Below are 19,332 nucleotides of genomic sequence, written 5' to 3'. Positions count from 1 at the left end.
TAAAAACACGGTAAAACATCAAACATTAAACTTCCCGAAACTTTAGATTTGTTTTCTTTTTGCCATCACAGCTCTTGAGGTGGTTCTTCACTGGGAGAGGGAAGATTAGGGTCCTGAACATACCCCTGTGCTAATGGATGGGCTGCTAGCAATCTAGTATTTGTTTTTTTCTTTCTTTTGAATGATTTATCTTTCCCCACCCCTCCACATTGTTTTTTATGAAGAAAATTGAAGTCTTCGAGGCTTTGTTTTCAGGAAGTTTTCTGCACATGAAATCCTTTGGTTTAAATTCAGCAGTAGTCTCAAACAAGTGGAGATAATTAAGAAGCGTCTTGAATTATGGCTTCCAAAGGAAAGGTTCCTCGCATGCTGCTGCTATCTATTGTGGCATTGCCTTGCCTCAGATGGCAGTTGGTGATGATGCTGACGATGACAGTGTTGTAAAAGGCACCGGCTCAAATTCTTGATTTACATCACTTCACTTCAAAAGAGCTCTCTTGTTTAAACATGGAACATTCACCATGAATATTCAACATTAGACCTCCGTTTGATTTTTAGACCAGTTGTTGAGCTCAATAAAAGAAACCTTTATCTTCCTCTGAGCTGGAGCTCCCAAATCGCTAGTGACATAAATGTCACCTTAGCTCAGCAGGTGATTCAGAACATACTCTCCCTTGAAATCCTGAGGGTACCTTAAAATCCAAGATTGGAAGAATCCTTTGAAAGCAGAGCACTTTTTTTAATGCAGGGTTTTGTTTTTTGTGTGTCATATATATGTTCCTTTGCAGCCATTGCAATGGGATCCCTTCTGCTTTTCATTTTTCTCCTGTATTTTGACAAGCTTCACCAAAGTTGCAACTGTATTTGTTGACTGCATAGAGCCAATGCAATCCATATTTAGATTGCTTGCCTTAGGTTCAAATTAGAGCTTGCTGTCAGTGGATTTGGGTGCCACTGTCTCATCTTCGCTTCCACCTGAAAATAGAAACAAGAGATTAGAAAATAACTTTACCTGCCCTAAAAATCAGAGAATTGAGGATAGGCCATAAGTATAAACCTTTCTAAATGATTTGAAAATACTGGTTTCCCCACAACCTAGATTTAGTCTAATTTAGTTCATGCTGCAGCCACAAAAATGCATTTTTCTTTTTAACCCAGCTTCAACAAGGGTTATGGCTTTGGGAGACCACCAGGCGCCATCGCTTCTCCAATCCCTTTCCCTTAATAGTAGGTTTCTTTGTAGGCATCTGTAGATTGCTCAGAGCACCTTCCAGGTGTTAGCCAAAACCACTATGCAGGTAGGGCATTAAGAAGAATGATTGTGGCCTATGTCTCTCTTCCCCTTTGCCTTTGCTTTGTCGCCTAAGGAGTGCTGTTACAAGGCCACAGTGAGAAGGCATTACTCATGCATTGAGTGTAATTTACCATACAAGCCATAAGAAGGCTCATATACCTTTAAGTATACCTTTTAGCCGCCCAGAATGGCAGGGGAAACCCAGCCAGATGGGCGAGGAATAGAAGAAGAAGAAGAAGAAGAAGAAGAAGAAGAAGAAGAAGAAGAAGAAGAAGAAGAAGAAGAAGAAGAAGAAGAAGAAGTAGTAGAAGAAGAAGAAGTGCTGCATTGTTGTTGTTTAGTCGTTTAGTCGTGTCCGACTCTTCGTGACCCCATGGACCATAGCACGCCAGGCACTCCTGTCTTGCACTGCCTCCCGCAGTTTGGTCAAACTCATGTTCGTAGCTTCAAGAACACTGTCCAACCATCTCGTCCTCTGTCGTCCCCTTCTCCTTGTGCCCTCCATCTTTCCCAACATCAGGGTCTTTTCCAGGGAGTCTTCTCTTCTCATGAGGTGGCCAAAGTATTGGAGCCTCAGCTTCAGGATCTGTCCTTCCCGTGAGCACTCGGGGCTGATTTCCTTCAGAATGGATAGGTTTGATCTTCTTGCAGTCCATGGGACTCTCAAGAGTCTCCTCCAGCACCATAATTCAAAAGCATCAATTCTTCGGCGATCAGCCTTCTTTATGGTCCAGCTCTCACTTCCATACATCACTACTGGGAAAACCATAGCTTTAACTATACGGAACTTTGTAGGCAAGGTGATGTCTTTTTAAGATGCTATCTAGGTTTGTCATTGCTTTTCTCCCAAGAAGCAGGCGTCTTTTAATTTCGTGACTGCTGTCACCATCTGCAGTGATCATGGAACCCAAGAAAGTAAAATCTCTCACTGCCTCCATTTCTTTAAGTGCTGCATAGAAAGCAGAATTTCATCAGGTGCAGCTTGATGGCTCAGAATGCCTTCCATCAGCTTAGGCACTATCTGGACAGGGATGACTTGGCTACAGTAATCTATCTTCTGGTAACCTAATGACTGGACTGGACTCTTGTGATGCACTGTACATGGGGCTGCCTTTGAAAATGATTTAGAAGCTTCAGTTAATGCATAATTCAGCTGCCTGATGGCCAACAGGTTAAAGTTAAGCAATCATATAACACCAATCTATTACAACTTTACTAGCCCAATTCAAAGTGCTGGTTTTGACCTTTGAAGCTGTTTATGGCTCAGGACCCTGGCACCTTCTGGAATGCCTCTTAGCTCTTCTTCTGAGGCCTGTCTCCAAGTTCCACTTCAGGGACAGTCTCAGAGAGGAGTGACAAGGGCCTTTTCAGTGGTAGCTCATGTTATGTGGAATGCTTTCCCCTGTGAGGTCTGCCTGGCCCATTCAGTGCCTTTGTTTTGATGCCAACTCCTCCCCACCCAGACTTTTGATAGACAAAGGCGATCTTTTGTTATTAGTGTGCTGCTAAGCTCCCTGTGGCTGTTGTGGGAGTTGTTTCGCTTTGTTTTTATGGCATAATGGGTGGGATTCACTTAATGTGTCCTGTCAGCACAAGCAATGGGGCATTCCCCCTCTCTTGCCCCTGCACCCTCCCCACACTCCCAAAATTGGCTAAGGGTTTTGGAATAACCCCCACAGCAGTGCCGGTGGGGGGGGGAGAGAAGAGAGGATCATTCCATCTGGCAGGCTTCAGAGCTTGCACTGATTATGTGTGTGTTGTAAGTCACTTGGAGACTTATAACCAACCAGCTGCTGCTGCTACTACTGTACTACTATTCCGCCACAATGGTGCAGCAATGTAGAAAGCCACACCAGAAAAAATGATTTCATTTCGCATGGCTCTGGACTCTACAAGCGCCCTTTTAAGGACCCAGCCTTGGCAGCCGTGAATGATGTCATTGAGGAGTCCAGTCATGTCCAGAAGTGAAGCTATAACTCCCAGTTCTAGTCTGTGGGTTTCACCCTTCATAGTAAAAACATGCGTTTGAGAGCTTGCCTGAAATGCATCAGAAAGCATACCATGTGGCATATCTCAGCAATTTTTTCCCAGGCATCATAACTGTTTGAAGTCAATCTACTGAATGGGAAACCCATTGCATATTTGTGAATAATGTGACCTGCTGTTCTGCCGAGCAGAAAGGCAGCATAAATTCCTCTGATGAATTGCCCATCGGAGATTACAGACCGAGCACTACTCCAGCCACGTCTTTCATCCTCATCTGACAGTGACAACCTAATCCTTTGCTTATGACCCAGCGTGGAACTGCCTGGGCGTTTATACAAATTCACCATTGCAGCTTTGTGTCGAGATTAGGCTCTGGGAATGGGGAAGCAGCCAATACTTTGTTAAATTATGCACACATGAAAACTTTGTGATAAGAGCGACTTGAGGAAATCCCAAAAAGTTTTATCTGCAGTTTCTACAGCACGTGGTCTGTGTGTGGTCTATTTATTGTACACAGAAAGCTTTGTCATAGTAGGATGGCGTAGCCCTGAAAGGACTTGAAAGTGGTTCGGCTCTGATGCTCATGACCCGCCAGCCCAGTTCTAGAAATCCGATCCATTCTAGTCCATGGAGTTCTAACTGGGATCAGCTGGAGCCAATGAAGGTTACCTGATCTCCAGAGGTATAATATTTGAAGCTTGAATAGCAGTATGGGAAGATTTATTTTAGTGAAACATACGGAAGGTCGCAAGAGGTGAGATGTTGTTTTTCTGATGACGATGCTTATTATCTGTTTCTAAATGTACCTTGAAGCATGAATCACTTGGTATGGTCTAGGGTGTAGGTTTGCAGATTTGTCTTTGAAACCCTCCTTTCTCTGGCTCTCGCTGGGGTGGTTTCTTCTTCATAGTGTGTTGTCAGCTGAATTGAAACTTGCTGTGAATCAGAGGAGTCAGCACATGAATGTGTTACCTCAATCAGTTCTTGGTGGACTAGGGAGGGGGTTCATGTGGGTCTTTACATTAAATGCTGTATTGTCTCAAATAGGGAAGTAGCCATTAATTCTTTGGCTGTTGGGTATCTGGCTGGGGGGGAAATACATGATCTGGCAAGATGTTTAGTAGCAAGGTGCCCCGTGTTCCTGCTGGTTTTTGTTTTGTTTTCGCCTTCAGATAAAACTTGCACACATAGGTGCCGATTCAAATATTTGTGAGCTCTCTTTGAAAACCAAGAACTCGCCGGAAGCGGGTTCCTTGCTGCAATTGCTAGAAATCCTTCCCCTTTAGCAATGACATCTAATGCACACTTAACTGCCACCTTAAAGCCCGGTTCTTTTTTACGCTGGCTCCGTGAGGTAGGTGAAGCTCTAGGGAAGGGTTTAATGTTTTCTAGCATGAAAGCTGCTACAGTACACCCTCAGCATGCCCGATGTGAGACTGTGTGTCAGCCCACCAGTGTCTTGTCAAGTTACATTTCCTCCCATGCTTTGAATGTCCTCTGGCAGCATTTCCATGCGTGGGGCAGTCTGCACAATACCGTACTGTAGTCAGACCTCAACATGGCAGCCCTCCCCCCACCAAACCCTCTCTTTTAAAAAAATCCCTTGAGCGATTCAAGGCAAATAGCAATTGTGTCAACACTACAGAGTATCTCCTTTCAGGCTTCTCCTAAGCTAATTTTACATATACAATCCCTATATAATATTGCACAACATGTAGGATTTGGGTTGTTTCAGTTCTTGAAATGGATAAGCAGGAATTGCCTTTTATTCCCCTCGAGACCCGATACATTTATAACTTTCTGAGATAGCACCGTATATAAAAATGTAGCTGTTGTTTTCTGTGAAAGAATTTTCCTCCTTTTTCCTTTTTATTGGCCCCTTCTCTCCCACACACAAAGCCACAGATGCTACGCTGCAGTGATGTCAGCCTCCCTACATGGTCCAGCTGCTTGGAGGTTTCTGTAGAAAGTTCAAACCCTGTGTGTGAGAGAGATACTGTAAAATGCACATTGTGTTTATCACCACAAAGCTCTCATACTACATATAGGGGTAAGTGTAACTTTAATGGCTATTCCGTAAGTTTGAAGAAGACCAAGCAGCATTTAATCTTTCTGCTGATGATACTTTAATTGCAGACTTCCCAGTTGTTTCATTCCCAGAATTGGTTCAAAGAGGCCGTCCTCCCTTTCACGTCTCCCGTCTCTCCCCCCCCCCAATCTTCTGTGATTTTTGGAAAAAGCAGAGCATTTTCTTAGTAAGACAATATGTATTTTAAGTAGAGACGTCTGAGTGGAACTATGCTTTTGTCCACATCTACACATGGTCAAGTCCTCACTTAACTTCAGACATTCCCTGCCAGACCACCAAACTGAAAACATCTATTCTGGATTTGGTGGCAATACATGTCACAGCATGTTATACTGAACTGATGTAAAGATTAGCATAGAGGTTGACCACAGTACCACTGCGGGAAGATAGGAGAACACTGGGATGCGCCTTTCTTGACAGGGCAAGGATAGACTTTTATAGGAGCCTTTTGAAATCAGATGTAATTTCTAAGCCCCTGATATTTCTACATCATGCATGAGCAGTTCTTTCAATGCTTAATTTCTCCCCCCCCCCCACCTGCCGCACATAATCTATGGATTAATTTAAAATCTATGGATTAATTTAAAATACTTTGTTGACTTACATTTTTTAAAACTTGCATTAGATTCATTCTCTTGAGTAAGACTGTGCAATAAGTTGAACTCTTCAAGTATAGATAAAAGAGTATTGTTCTTGATTAAATGTCTATATAAAAACACTGTGCTGAAAGTGCGTTGCTCTACAAATGGGCAACTCACAGGATCTGTACCAGCCACAAAGGGAGTTAAGCAAGGCTTCCGCACTGTTTAATTTATATATAGATGATATTATCCAGAGTTTAACACCCCCGAAGTATTATGCCCCTAAATTGGCCACAAAATAATAATAATTATTATTATTATTATTATTATTATTATTATTATTATTATTATTATACACATCATTATTATTATTATTATTTATAATAATTATATTATTCTAAAATATATTATTATACACAGATGATGCCGTACTTCTACGTATCATAAACAAAAGTGGGCCTAAAAAGATTGATGAAGGCATTCTCAGGATACTCCCAAAGAGAACAGTTGGCTGTGAATTACAAGAAAACTAAAGTCATGGTGTTTTCAAGCATCTATAGGGCCCATAGATGGTATACGGATAATCAGTTGATCAAACAAGTCTTTGAATACATCGGCCTTATTTTTCAGTCATTAGGGTCATGGGGAACACATCAGAAATATGCAAAGGAAAAAGCATCTCAAATAGCCAAAATTCTGACACGCTTTTTTGTACAAAAGGTACCATCAGCACTTGAAGTGTTTAAAGCTAAACCCCTAGCAGTGTTATTATATGGGGCTCAGATTTGGACAGGCACTCACCTTGGGTCTACAGAAGCTGTGCAGTCTTAAGTTCCTAAGGCAATTTTTTTCCTGTTCCAAATGCATTGTTGCGCTTGGAGGCAAATCTCTCCTCAGTTGGATTATAGATTTGGTGTAGGACATTTACCGGTAATTATTGGCTTCAGCTAAATTTGAACCCCACTGGTCTACTACCTTCAGTATCGCAAGATTGTCATGAGAGCATTTGGACTAAAATTGTCAACCAAAAGTTTACTTTTCTGGTTTATCACCACAACAGTTATTAACACTTTGCTTAAGTAAAGCAAATAATTTAATTCGACAGTGCCTATATGATATTGAGCAACAGAATAATTTAGGAAATTTTGTCCATGGTATGATTATTTTCCACCTAGTGATTTTGACACATTGGCACCCTATTTGCAATATTTGCAAAATTTAACAATTCCAAAAGACAGATGCGCTTTCACGTGTGCAAGATTGAATATATAATATAATATAATATAATATAATATAATATTTATACATACAAACATCTGTGTTTCCCCAGTCACTCTGGGCAGCTCCCCACAGAATTGAAAGCACAATAGAACATCAAACATTAAAAACGTCCCAAAACAGGGCTGCCTTCTTCAGATGTCTTCTAAAAGTCAGATACAGTGGTGCCTCGCTAGACGAATGCCCTGTAAGACAAATTTTTTGCTTAATGAAGAGATTTTTTGAGCAGAGGTTGCCTCGCAAGACAAATTTGTTTTGTGAAAAATTCGTCTAGCGAATCGCGGTTTCCCATAGGAATGCATTGGAATCAATTAATGCGTTCCTATGGGGGAAAAAATCAGTGCATTCCTATGGGATTCACTAGACGAATTTTTCGCAAAACAAATTGACTCACAGAACGAATTAAATTCGTCTAGCGAGACACCACTGTATTGTTTATTTCCTTGACATCTGGTGGGAGGGCGTTCCACAGGGCGGGGGCCAGTACCTTCAGCTGTACTTGAGGGTCAAAAAATTCAGCTGGAAAAACAGTTATGTCCATGTGGAGATGGCAGTATTGGGTCAGTGGCCCATGTGCTTCTGGCTTGCACTCTGGCTTGCACTGTCCATGCTGGGTCACTCAACCACTGCTCCTGTGCCCTTTCTTCTAGCACAGGGGTTCCCAACAAAATTTTCTCGAGGACCCCTCATCGAGCCGCTATTGTGACAAGGACCCCCATTAATTCCTAATCCTAAAATTAAAAAGTGAGAGCCAAATTAAGAGTCTTTTTATAAGAGTCCAGGGAGGAGGGAGGGGAATGGAGAAGACAGGGTACCTGCACAGTAGCGCACAAATGAAGCCGATGCACGCAAAGCATCTTCGGGAGGTGAGCGTTAGTAGAATGCGCGCGCTGCCTCTTTGCAAAACAGTAGTGTTTGTAAAGCGCCACCTAACGGCATACAGCAGAACTACTGCCTCATCTAATTCTAGTTTTGCACTAGACTCTGCTCATGCAGGAAGCGGCCAAAACAAAAAATCTGTTATCATACAAAATATATTTAATATATTTTTTATTCTAATAGCATCTTGCGGACCCCTCTGGCATAGCTCGCGGACCCCTGGGGTTCCGCGGACCACCTGTTGGGAACCACTGTTCTAGCAGATCAAGATAATCAGGTGACAGCAAAAACTGCAACAATTTTAGCAGGGGCAATTAGAATAAGATCTGTTATTTGATCATTGATGTAAACCTCCAAAAAATGTATTTTGTATAGTTACCGCGCAAGTTTTTACCTCTATCTTTCGGTACATTTTATTTTATTTTATTGCCATGGCTAGTGGCTGTTGCACATAGATTCTTCTGATCTGATTTTTTAAAGAAATACTTTCTGCTGTCTTCTGTTAATAGTGTTCATAAGTGACACATTCCGTGTACCTCAGTATTATTTGCACTGACTGGCAGAGGCTGTCCAGAGTTGCAGACAGGGAGATGGCAGGGATTGAGCCTGTGACCTTTTGCAGGCAAAGCAGATGCTCTACCACTGAGCTTCTGATAGTGAAGAAAGCCTTAATCTTTATTGATACCTTAGAAATCGAGGCTGGAATTCTGTTTCTGTGTACACACAACTGGCAGTAAGCATTTTTGAACACAGTAGGGCTTACGTCTGAGTAAACATACATATGCAGGATTGTTTCCTCTGTGATTCTTTGGCTGATATTTAAATTGACTCTATTTTCACAGGTCCTTCGTTATCCAGCAAATTCAAAACAGCAATCTCTTCATGGTGGTAGTAAGTAATGAATGTGACTGCGAGTCTGTTTTGCCAATTACCATGGAACCAATAGAAATAAGGTATATCCTTTTATTTGACGCAGGCACGACCTCAGGCAAGCAATGGGAATACGTACTTTTTAGTAAAGTGTTCAAAGTAAATTGGTTTGCTAATTCACTGCATACAACCTCCCTGCCCCCATACAAAAAGCAAATCTCGAGCACTTGCTAATTCAACAATAGCAGGATTGCTGCAGCCATCGTCTCTCTGCAGAAGCATCACTGCTGGGGGGGGGGTTGGCAGTGGCAAGCTTGGGGCTGTGGCAAGCTTGGGGCTCTTGGTAAGCACTTCCCTCAGTGATGTTCTTGGTAAAGCAAGCAAGTCCAGAATGCAGAAAAAGTAAATGAGAGAGATTATAAAACTGTATCTTTATTTGATGAATTTATTTTATATTTTCTGTATATGTAGCAGAAGTGATGAGGTTTCATTTGATAGCATGTTAGATTAGATCATCTGTTTTAATAGTAGGGTACTGGGAAGGGTGGCAAATCTGATATTCCAATTTGTTTAACTTATCTTGTTTTTGCTTTGTGGATGTCAGGACACACCTCTGCACCAAACAGGAGTGCCAGTTTGGCCCCAAGACCGTGGGTACCATGCAATGTTCATGGCCCTGGCACTGAAATATGTAGGTGCCTGGGGACCCAGGGCCCCAGGGAGTTGGCACCTATAGGGGGTAGTATTGCAAGTAGATGCTCCCATTTTGTGACAGGCACTGGACTAGAGGGGTTTGGGGGTTTCTTTGAGCTTGATAAATTCTGATTTTTAAGGCATATCCTTAACTTCTGAGAACATAATGAATCCCTAAAATGTGAACGCTTAAAATCCCACAAGATTAGAAGACGTCCAGAGTCTTGCCATGGATTTCATCCTGAGGTATGTGCTTTAGTTTATATTGAAAAGGTGTGTTAAGAATGAACGAAAGTGTATTTGTTCCTTTTCTGCATCTCCCACTGCCTTTGTTTTCTGCTAGGATGCTTCATTTTTATCACAGACTCAGTATACACAGGAAGGACTTTCCCATATTCCCTTCTTAAACAGGGGTGGCTAAACCCCCATTTAGGGGCCTGATCTGCCTCCCCAAGCAAATTTTTCTCACCCCATCCAATGATTTTGGTGGCAGGGGGTCCAAAAAGAAAAGAGAGAGTGTGCTGGTGTGTGCAGAGCCTAATGCCTTGGTGGTTATTCATGTTGCTCCATCCCCCTGTTATCAGATCAGTCATTTGATGAGCGAAGAGGGGACCGTGTGCTTCCTGTCTTTGCCTGTGGGCCATACCTGCCGAGTTCCTGTCGTAGAAATAAGGGACTGGGCCGGAAGTAGCAGGCCGGAAGTAGCGCTGCTGCCATTTTGGAACTGGGCGGAGCATGCTCAGAAGTGACTTTTGATGCAGCTTAGCCCAGTTCCAAAATGGCCACTGCGCCAGAAGTCGCACTGCAGCCATTTTGGAACTGGGCAGAGCAGCATCAAAAGTCGTTTCTGAGCATGCTCCGTCCAGTTCCAAAATGGCCGCCGTGCCAGAATAAACCGGGGGAAAACAAAAAAATTCGTTTTTTCAGCTAGGAACAGCTGGAAAAACGGGGATTTCCCGGGAAATACGGGAGACTTGGCAGCTATGCTGTGGGCAGAGCTACACTCATGGTTTCGAACATTGAGAAAGGGTTAAGGAAAGCTGTAAGGGTCACATTCCATTTAGCTTAGAATGTTAATAATGTGTTATTAAAATGTGTGTGTTGGTAAATATTGGCTTGAACAATTGTAACGCTCTGCTTTTCTCCCGCTTCACTTATTGTGGTTGTTGGTTTTTTTTTCAGGAGAATGCCAGAGAATGTGGTGGTGTTTTAGGCCTGAGTGCTAAGCCTACTCTTCTTGTGCTTCCTCTGCTTCTGGCCATTTTCTCAAGGTGACACTGACTGAGAAGCAATCACTTGGCATGCGAAACAATACATGGATAAACTGTGAACTGAGAAAAGGTGCAACTTAGAAGACATGAAACTATAGTCAAAACATCAGCATTTCATGATTTTAAATGGTGGGGTGATATAAACTCTCCAAATTATGTAAAAAGAGAAAGAGAGAGAGAATTATCTTTTTTTGGTGCATCATGCAAAGATGGATTTGCCATACAATAGTCACAATTCATCAAGAACAGGACTTCATTAGGTAGAAACAGATGGTCATTATTTTCTGCTTTGTTCCATGGAAAACGGTTTAAAACTGTGTACTTTTTAAATAAAGTATATTAAAATCACAATTTTCTAGCAGGTGTTTGATTTAACCTAGCCATGAAGCAAGCCCCGGTGCAAAAGATTGTATTTAACCCCTCCAAAACATTTTACACGGGTGAAAACAGGGAGACACAGTGAACCTATAAGCTTACTGATAACCCTGAATGTGTGAAGACTCCTTTCAGCCTGATTCAGAACTGATTGGGGAAATCAGTTGGGGAAATTGGGGAACTGATTGGGGACTAACCTTTACACACACACACACACACACACACACACACACACACACACACACACACACACCACTTAATGCTGATTTCTTTTCTCTTAATCAATTCTAAATCAGACTAGTGAATGTTTGCCCATTTTTAATTTGACAGCGTGTTTGATTTTGACACAATACAACAGCAAATGTAAAAATACTGAGCTTTAGAATACAGGTATTGGGGGAATGATCAGCCTTCCTGCCACTTTGATTAAACGTTATATGCCACACTGTCATTTTCTTGTCATTTTCATCAACACTGTGTCTTTGCTGATGTGTTCTAGATAAAACTTTGCAATTTACGATAGATGATGCAAACTCTCACGGGTAGAGCTATCTGATCAACCAGAGTTCTTAATTTAAATTAAGCCCTGCTGGAAACCATATTATTTAGAAATGTCACAAGACTATCATTGCTTAAATCTATATGAGTGATTCAGTCATTTTTCTTGACATGTGCTTAACAAAACATGGTTAGGGAATCACTCACATTCAGCCGCAAGATTCTTGTATTTATTCACAGTTATTCCTCATATTAGCATAGCAAAAACTAGGGCTGTTACAATCCGGCACAAGTAAATGAGGCTTAAGGCCAGTCTGGCCAGACCCTAAATCGAATAAAGTGTGCTAGATGCTTCTGCTTCTGCTGCAAAGAAGAGTTTTGAAACTCCTGCCAGCCCTAGACTTCACAGCTGTGCTGTCTACTCTCTCTCTCTCTCTCTCTCTCTCTCTCTCTCTCTCGCATCTGTGTCACTTAGAACTCTCAATCCATGGCCTCCTTTCAGTTCTGCCAATGTGTCCTGAACAGGTGGCTGCCTGAGGCAGATTGATTCAAAGGAAGCAGTAACTGTTTCATTGTGTAAGCAACTATAAAGGACCATTTCCCCCCTCAGAACTGAAACCCTGCAGGCCGTGGGCATTTTTACCCCCTTCTGGTTTGGAGATCAAGGTGGAAGACGGAGCATTTGTAGTTGTTTCGCTTATATCTCTCCTAAAGGAACTCTTTGTGCCTTCGCTCATAATTCTTTGTTATGCAGCTTGTTCCTGTGCATGCTTACTCAGACATAAGCCCCACTGACTTCAAATGGGATTTGCTTTCCCAAGCAAGTATACATACGTAGGAATATGGACGACATTTATTAAGTCTTTAACATGCCACAAAACTTATTTTTGCTCAAGGGACTAACACAACATATCCCCCCTCCCCCAATTCACCTTTTTTACATTTGGCTTTTTCTAGTTTCTAGCAGAAACATCTTTGGATGATCTTTGCCAACTGCATATGTATGTAAAGGTAAAGGTAAAGGGACCCCTGACCATTAGGTCCAGTCGTGACCGACTCTGGGGTTGCGCGCTCATCTCGCATTATTGGCCGAGGGAGCCGGCATACAGCTTCCAGGTCATGTGGCCAGCATGACTAAGCCGCTTCTGGCAAACCAGAGCAGCACATGGAAACACCGTTTACCTTCCCGCTGTAGCGGTTCCTATTTATCTACTTGCATTTTGACATGCTTTCGAACTGCTAGGTTGGCAGGAGCTGGGACCAAGCAACAGGAGCTCACCCCGTCACAGGGATTCGAACCGCCGACCTTCTGATCAGCAAGCCCTAGGCTCAGTGGTTTAACCACAGCGCCACCTGGGTCCCTATGTATGTATGTATTTACTGCAAAAAAGTTCAGCATCGAGGATGGATCAGGAAATAGCACTATAACCACACACTACATCTCGGGTTAACACCCAAGTTTGCCTCTAAATGAAACAAACTTATTTTATAGGCCTGCATACTGTATATTATAGGGTTTGACAGTGCTTTTTTCTATAAAAATGTTTAGGGGATACTCTCATTTTCCTACTCATATTGAAATACTGCCCCTCAATGAGTCCAAACTTAGATTCACAAAATGTTTAGGGTTATGCGTACCCCTGCTTCCCCTAAACATATGAACTTACTTTCTTATTTTATTTGCTCGCACAATTCACAAGTTGAACAAAAAGGGCCCTGAGCACCTAGGGCCTACATGAGGGATAGTCAACATGGTGCCCGCCAGACACTGTTGTACTACAACTCCCATGCTCTCTCACTGTTGGCCAAAAAGGCAGATTACAAAGAATAAACACACAGATGCAAACAGAAACGATGCAAATGAAAGAAATTCAAAACATATCAAAAGCATTTTAAAAAACCATACATTTGTGTTCCAGCCAAAAAGGCAAAAAGCGTTCCTCACAATAATGTGTGTGAGAGAGCAAGAGCAAATACTTAAGCAGCAGCTCCCCCTTTTTGCTTTTCCCAAAGAGGCTCACCTGGCACCTTCATTATATATATTTAGGTGCCAAGCAAAAACATTCCTCTCTGAGGCCTTTGGCTGATTAAACCACCTATGGCCTTTTGAACTGCGGATGAGGGGTATTGTTTTTGTTTGTTACTATGTTATGTATTTTTGAGTTTTTATATTGTAAACCACCCCTTGATCCTTGGATGAAGGGTAGTATAGAAATTCAATTTCTAAAATAATTTTAGAAAATATCCTAGGCAGACTGGATTTCAGGAGAAGTACAATGCAACAAAGACCAGAGCAAACATATGGAAGAATAAAGGAAGAGGATAGAGTCAGCTAGGCCTAGCTAAGCAAGGATGGAAGAGAGTATTTTGTGGGAGAGAGTGTTGCTCCTCTGTTATCCCTTCATTAAGCTGCATTTTCTAATATTCTGTAAGCAGTTGCAGCAGTGGCTGTTATTGCAACAGGCATGAGAGATCTACATTGGCTCCCAATATGTTTCTGAGCACAATTCAAAGTGTTGGTGCTGACCTTTAAAGTCCTAAATGGCCTCGGCCCTGTATACCTGAAGGAGCGTCTCCAACCCCATCATTCAGCCCAGACACTGAGATCCAGAGCTGAGGGCCTTCTGGTGGTTCCCTCATTGCGAGAAGTAAGGTTACAGGGAACCAGACAGAGGGCCTTTAAGGAACAATCAATGTTGTTGTTCAGAGCCATTTGGTCCTGAACCCCTGGCCTACCTGGCAGCAAGTCAGTATGTCAAGTCCCCAGTCCAGGATCAAACTACACATGTCCAAAAAGTCCAGAGAACAAAGCACACTCCCACAGAGATCCTGGAGCATCTAAGCTGCAGTTCATCAACATAGGCAGTTGAGCAGAAACAGCACCTCAGCTCTGCCTACCCTTTATAATTTGCCTGCTGATTGCAGCATCTGGGCTTCATGAGGCATGTGACCCTCACCTGTCCCAAGCCTATACCTGCTGAGGAATCACACACCTCCTCAAAGAGCTAGCGAGCCCCACCTGGCCAGCTAGGGAGCTGGGCCGTGGGCCTCTGCCTACCTCAGTTTCCTAGAAGGTCCCTCCTGCTCCCTCCGCCTCAGAGCCCACCGAGCAGGGGCTGCCCTACGGCCAGGCTGGGTGGCGCAGGGCGCCTGGGCGCCTGCCCGCCAGGGGGCGCTGCACAGCTGTGCTTGCCCACCCGCCACGGAGCTGCATCCCTGGCAGCCGCGCTGTGCGCTGTGCCTGCCCGCCGGCCCCGCCCACGCAGCTCCGGCCGCACAGCTCCATCCGGCCGCTGCACTGGGAAACAGGGTGGGGCGGGGGCGCTGGAGGGATCCTTTGCACCACGGCGCCAGGGCGCCAAATATACTTAAGACGGCCCTGCCACCGAGTTTGTGGAGACAGGGGCCCCTCTGTCCCTGGGTCCTGCTTTGGTTCCTGTGCACTGTCCTGCATCTCCTCCTCATCCTCCGTCACCCCATGAGTACTTCTTTTCCCATCCCCTGCTTGCCCTGGTGTGTCCCAGTCCTGCCTACCCCCCTCGCTGGAATCCTCTTCCTCCCCCCAGTTGTCCTGCTAGTTCACAACACTTTTCAAGGCTTAAAATGAAAACATTTTAGGAACACAATACTGTATTTTGGAAGAATGGGTAACAGATAACTATTTGTGTTCCTCATAGATCTGAGAATGCTTTTCTACATATACTGCTTCCAACCCCAAGATCTTCAGCCTACATAACTTTGGTTCAGTCAAAGGGTCACGGAGATTGCATATATAAAAGCCAGCAAACAGCGCGCGTCCCCTTCACTGCTATAAAGCCTATTATAGCAGGATAGTCACAATATCTTATGAAAGTGTTGAATTTGTGGGAAATGAAAACAGCATTGCTCAAGTCTGTTATTCCCCCTACCACTGAATCTTTTTTTAAAAAAAAATCTTAATTTAATTCTTTTTTTACATATGGCAGTTATTACATCTTTGTGTCTGTCTGTCTTTGAAAGGAAAAGCTTATGCTGAACATATTTAGCACTAATCACTTATGGTTTCCCTAACAGTAAACAATGATCTTAAATAGCCTTATGAAGGATGTAAATGATCTACAGTTCATGCACCTTACTTCCAGCCCAGCCTTTGAGGCCTTTAGGCAATTCTGTTTCATATTAGAACAAAGCATGAATCTCCAAGACTGCATTTCACTGGAGAGGGGAAGGGCTGATAATTCTTAGCTGTGAAGTTAGAAATTTGTCCCATTCACTCTTTTCCGAACACAGCACCCCCTTTCTTTGTAAGGATCTGGCAGATTTAAGATTAGTATAGACAGGATACCCTGAGGAAACATTAATGGCCTCCAGAAGGAAAAAGATCAACACACACACACAGAGAAACCACTACTACCCTCATGTAGAGTGCTTCATATGTTATACATAGGGTGGCAAAAGACCTTGCAAGCCAGTAGGGAGGCCAAGGAGCATGCAGACCTCTTAGAAATATTAGGTGGGTTCCTTTTTCTCCTTTGGTAACAGTTGCTCATGGCATCCATGCCAGATTTATGGAAATATCCTCCTACAAGCAATCTTTGATACTGCAGAAGTCTCCGGCAAAGCTCCTCCACAAATGCTGGCAAAAGTGTGTGGCCTTATCCACAAACGCACCCCACCCACCCTCCAGTGCGAAGCTTTTATTTAGTAGTCGTCATTTTAATTGTATTATCTATCAATGTGATTTTGAAAATGGGGGGAAATAGCCTTGTGTAGCATGCTACTTGCTTGCAGGTTTCCCATGGGAATAAATACTAATAAAATATGGAACTCCCCCCCCCCACTATGCTCACTACTGGGGTATATCATAGGATGGCTCCTTTCCTGTAGTGCTATTACAGTGGTACCTCTACTTACGAATTTAATGTGTTCCGAACACACATTTGTAAGTAAAAAAAAAATTGTAAGTCGAATCCCATAGGGATGCATTGGGAGAAAAAAATTCGTAAGTCGAAGCAACCCTATCTAAAAATTCGTAAGTAGAAAAAATCCTATCTAAACCGCATCCAAGATGGCGGACAGAGCTCCGTTTGTAAGTAGAAAAATTCGTAAGTAGAGTTATTTGTAAGTAGAGGTACCACTGTATATTCCTCTCACTCCCTGGTCTGACCACGTTGAATCAGAGCAAGCAGGGGACACCCCAGCCCCATGGTTTCTGCATGATTCCCATAATCGAAGGACGTCGGTGCTGCTTTTGTTTAAACGGCCACTGCGCCGACTACTGAAGGTCCAGCAAGCACTTTTCTTTAACAGCGTAGGAAAATTGACAACAGGACTGCAAACCCATGCTGAGTTCAGTAGTAGGAATTAGAAGCTGCAAGACAGAGACTCTGGCTGAGCTTTGGAAGGACCCAGTCTATGATGCTAGTGTGGAAGTATTTATACAAGGATGTAAATAGTAGCAGTACTGCGATTAGATGAGATCATTTGTGTTCCCGCAGTGCTGTCACATTTCCATGTTCTGTGTTCTAAAGTAAACTGTACGGAAACCTTGATCTGGTAAATTATCCCAAGGATTAAAAATTCTCTAGGAGGGCAGGGTTTGTTTGTTTTTTGTTGCAGTTAGCAAGTGATGTGATACAGTTCTCACCGGGACCCTCATAAGAACATAAGGATTACCTTACTAAGGTTGCTTCCAGATGACCTGATTTTTGAGCATTTATCCCGATTTGTTGGCACAAAGTTTGTGTGGAAGTTATACATCGCTAGCTGTTTGTTCTGATTTTTTTGGGGGGGGGGTTATACAACACTGTATCAAATAGTTATCCCAGTGCATTTTCTCATAACGTTTGCTACAGCAAAAGGGCCATAATTGTTTTTTTTCAAAGCAAGTTTGCTGTGCAAGAGAACCAAGCCACTATAATTGTGTGATGTGCATATTTCTTGGTTAGCAATTGAAACCCACCCAATAGCAACACTCTGGAAATGTAAATGAAGTCCATCAGCCTGCAGGATTCCTGAACTTAGCACGAGTTGCACTAGACTAGATGACCTCTTGGGTCTTCCAAATCTTTGATTTTGCAGGCCACTTGTCTCAGTGAGAATTCCCCATCAGGACTAAATCGTCCACTCACTTGTGAATAGTTTTACATCCTGGATGTAAAATTCCTGAAAAGTTGTGGCATTGTGCAGGACTGAAGGAGACATTCTCAAAATGTTTCATCCCAGCTTTAGCCCTGTATATAGCAAGAGGAGCTACTGTTCAAAGTACAGGTGAAACTCGGGAAATTAGAATATCATTGAAAAGTGCATTTATTTCAGTAATGCAACTTATTATTTTTAATTTTTAATTTTTACAAATGATTTCTTTTGGAAATTCCACAGTAATAAAACAAATAGTTACAAGAATACAAAAATTAACAAAAATAAACATCGCTATTGCATTTCATTAATTACATTCCATTTATAATTGACCCGCTAACGACAAATAATTACAATTACAACAAATAAAGGCTTGACATATCTTGCTTTGCATGTCATGCATCTATCTCATATATTGCTTTCACCTTTTAAGTTGCATTACTGAAATAAATGCACTTTTCGATGATATTCTAATTTTCCGAGTTTCACCTGTAGGAGCCCATTGGGCATTCCTAAATTGGATTCTAATAGATGCTAGACTGTACATAGGTATATTCAGCCAGAACTGCACAATTATCTCCTTTCCCCCGCCCTCTCTCTTTGGTTACAGTGAATAACTTTTCTTATAGATACAGTGGTGCCTCGCTTAACGAATGCCCTGCTTAACGAAATTTCCGCTTAACGAAAGGATTTTTCGAGCGGAGGTTGCCTCGCTAGACGAATTCGTTTTATGAAAAATTCGTCTAGCGAATTGCGGTTTCCCATAGGAATGCATTGAAATTCAATTAATGCGTTCCTATGAGCAAAAAAAAAATCAATGCATTCCTATGGGATTCGCTAAACAAATTTTTCGTTATAAGAAAAGACCCGTGGAATGAATTAAATTCGTCTAGCGAGGCAGCACTGTAACTGACATCAGAACTCAGAAATAGTGACCTGAATATCTTTACCATTGTCCAGCAATTTTTCTGCAAGGTTTACTGCCCTTAGAAATGAAGAGATTGGTTTTGTTATTCTAGGGGAAATATATTTAGTCCTGGAAATGGATGGCAGAGAGTAGGATTCCACACTCGTTTTTTTGTTAATGGTAAGCAGAAAATCATCTTACTTTCTGGTTCTAATTACACCTCTCAACCCCAGTCACTGCAGATGCACTTGGGTGCAATAACTTAAAGCAAACCATGGGCAACATTTTTCACACAAGCCTCTTAGGTGTCACTATAAATCACTTTCAATCTTCTGGATCAGTTTTCATCTTAAAGCTCATAGGCTCTTCCTCTTGCTTTTTTTTTTTAAAAAAAATATTATTCTTTTAATGTAGGGCATTGTCCCATAGACATCAGCAAAGGTTTTCTCTGTTTACAAAGTGGAAAGTCAAAAGAGTTTCTAATATCCTGGGAG

The 19,332-nt window shown here is 42.5% G+C and overlaps 1 protein-coding gene across 3 annotated transcripts in view; it reads left to right on the top strand.

Annotated features, from left to right (window-relative positions):
• CACNA2D3 (calcium voltage-gated channel auxiliary subunit alpha2delta 3) overlaps positions 1–11,480 on the top strand; it is a 511,446-nt gene extending 499,966 nt beyond the window's left edge. For all 3 annotated transcript variants that reach the window (XM_060271434.1, XM_060271435.1, XM_060271432.1), the window contains 3 exons: positions 8,950–9,065; positions 9,837–9,916; positions 10,853–11,480. In XM_060271434.1, coding sequence (XP_060127417.1) covers positions 8,950–9,065; positions 9,837–9,916; positions 10,853–10,945 — 289 coding nt within the window. In that variant the 3' untranslated portion in view covers positions 10,946–11,480. The remainder of the gene's footprint in view (positions 1–8,949; positions 9,066–9,836; positions 9,917–10,852) is intronic.
• The last annotated feature ends 7,852 nt before the right edge of the window (positions 11,481–19,332 follow it).

Source organism: Zootoca vivipara, chromosome 2 (genome assembly GCF_963506605.1).
Source record: "Zootoca vivipara chromosome 2, rZooViv1.1, whole genome shotgun sequence".
NCBI classification, from domain to species: domain Eukaryota; kingdom Metazoa; phylum Chordata; class Lepidosauria; order Squamata; family Lacertidae; genus Zootoca; species Zootoca vivipara.
Note: the sequence above shows the minus strand (reverse complement) of the source record. Positions and strands in the feature narration are given on the sequence as shown.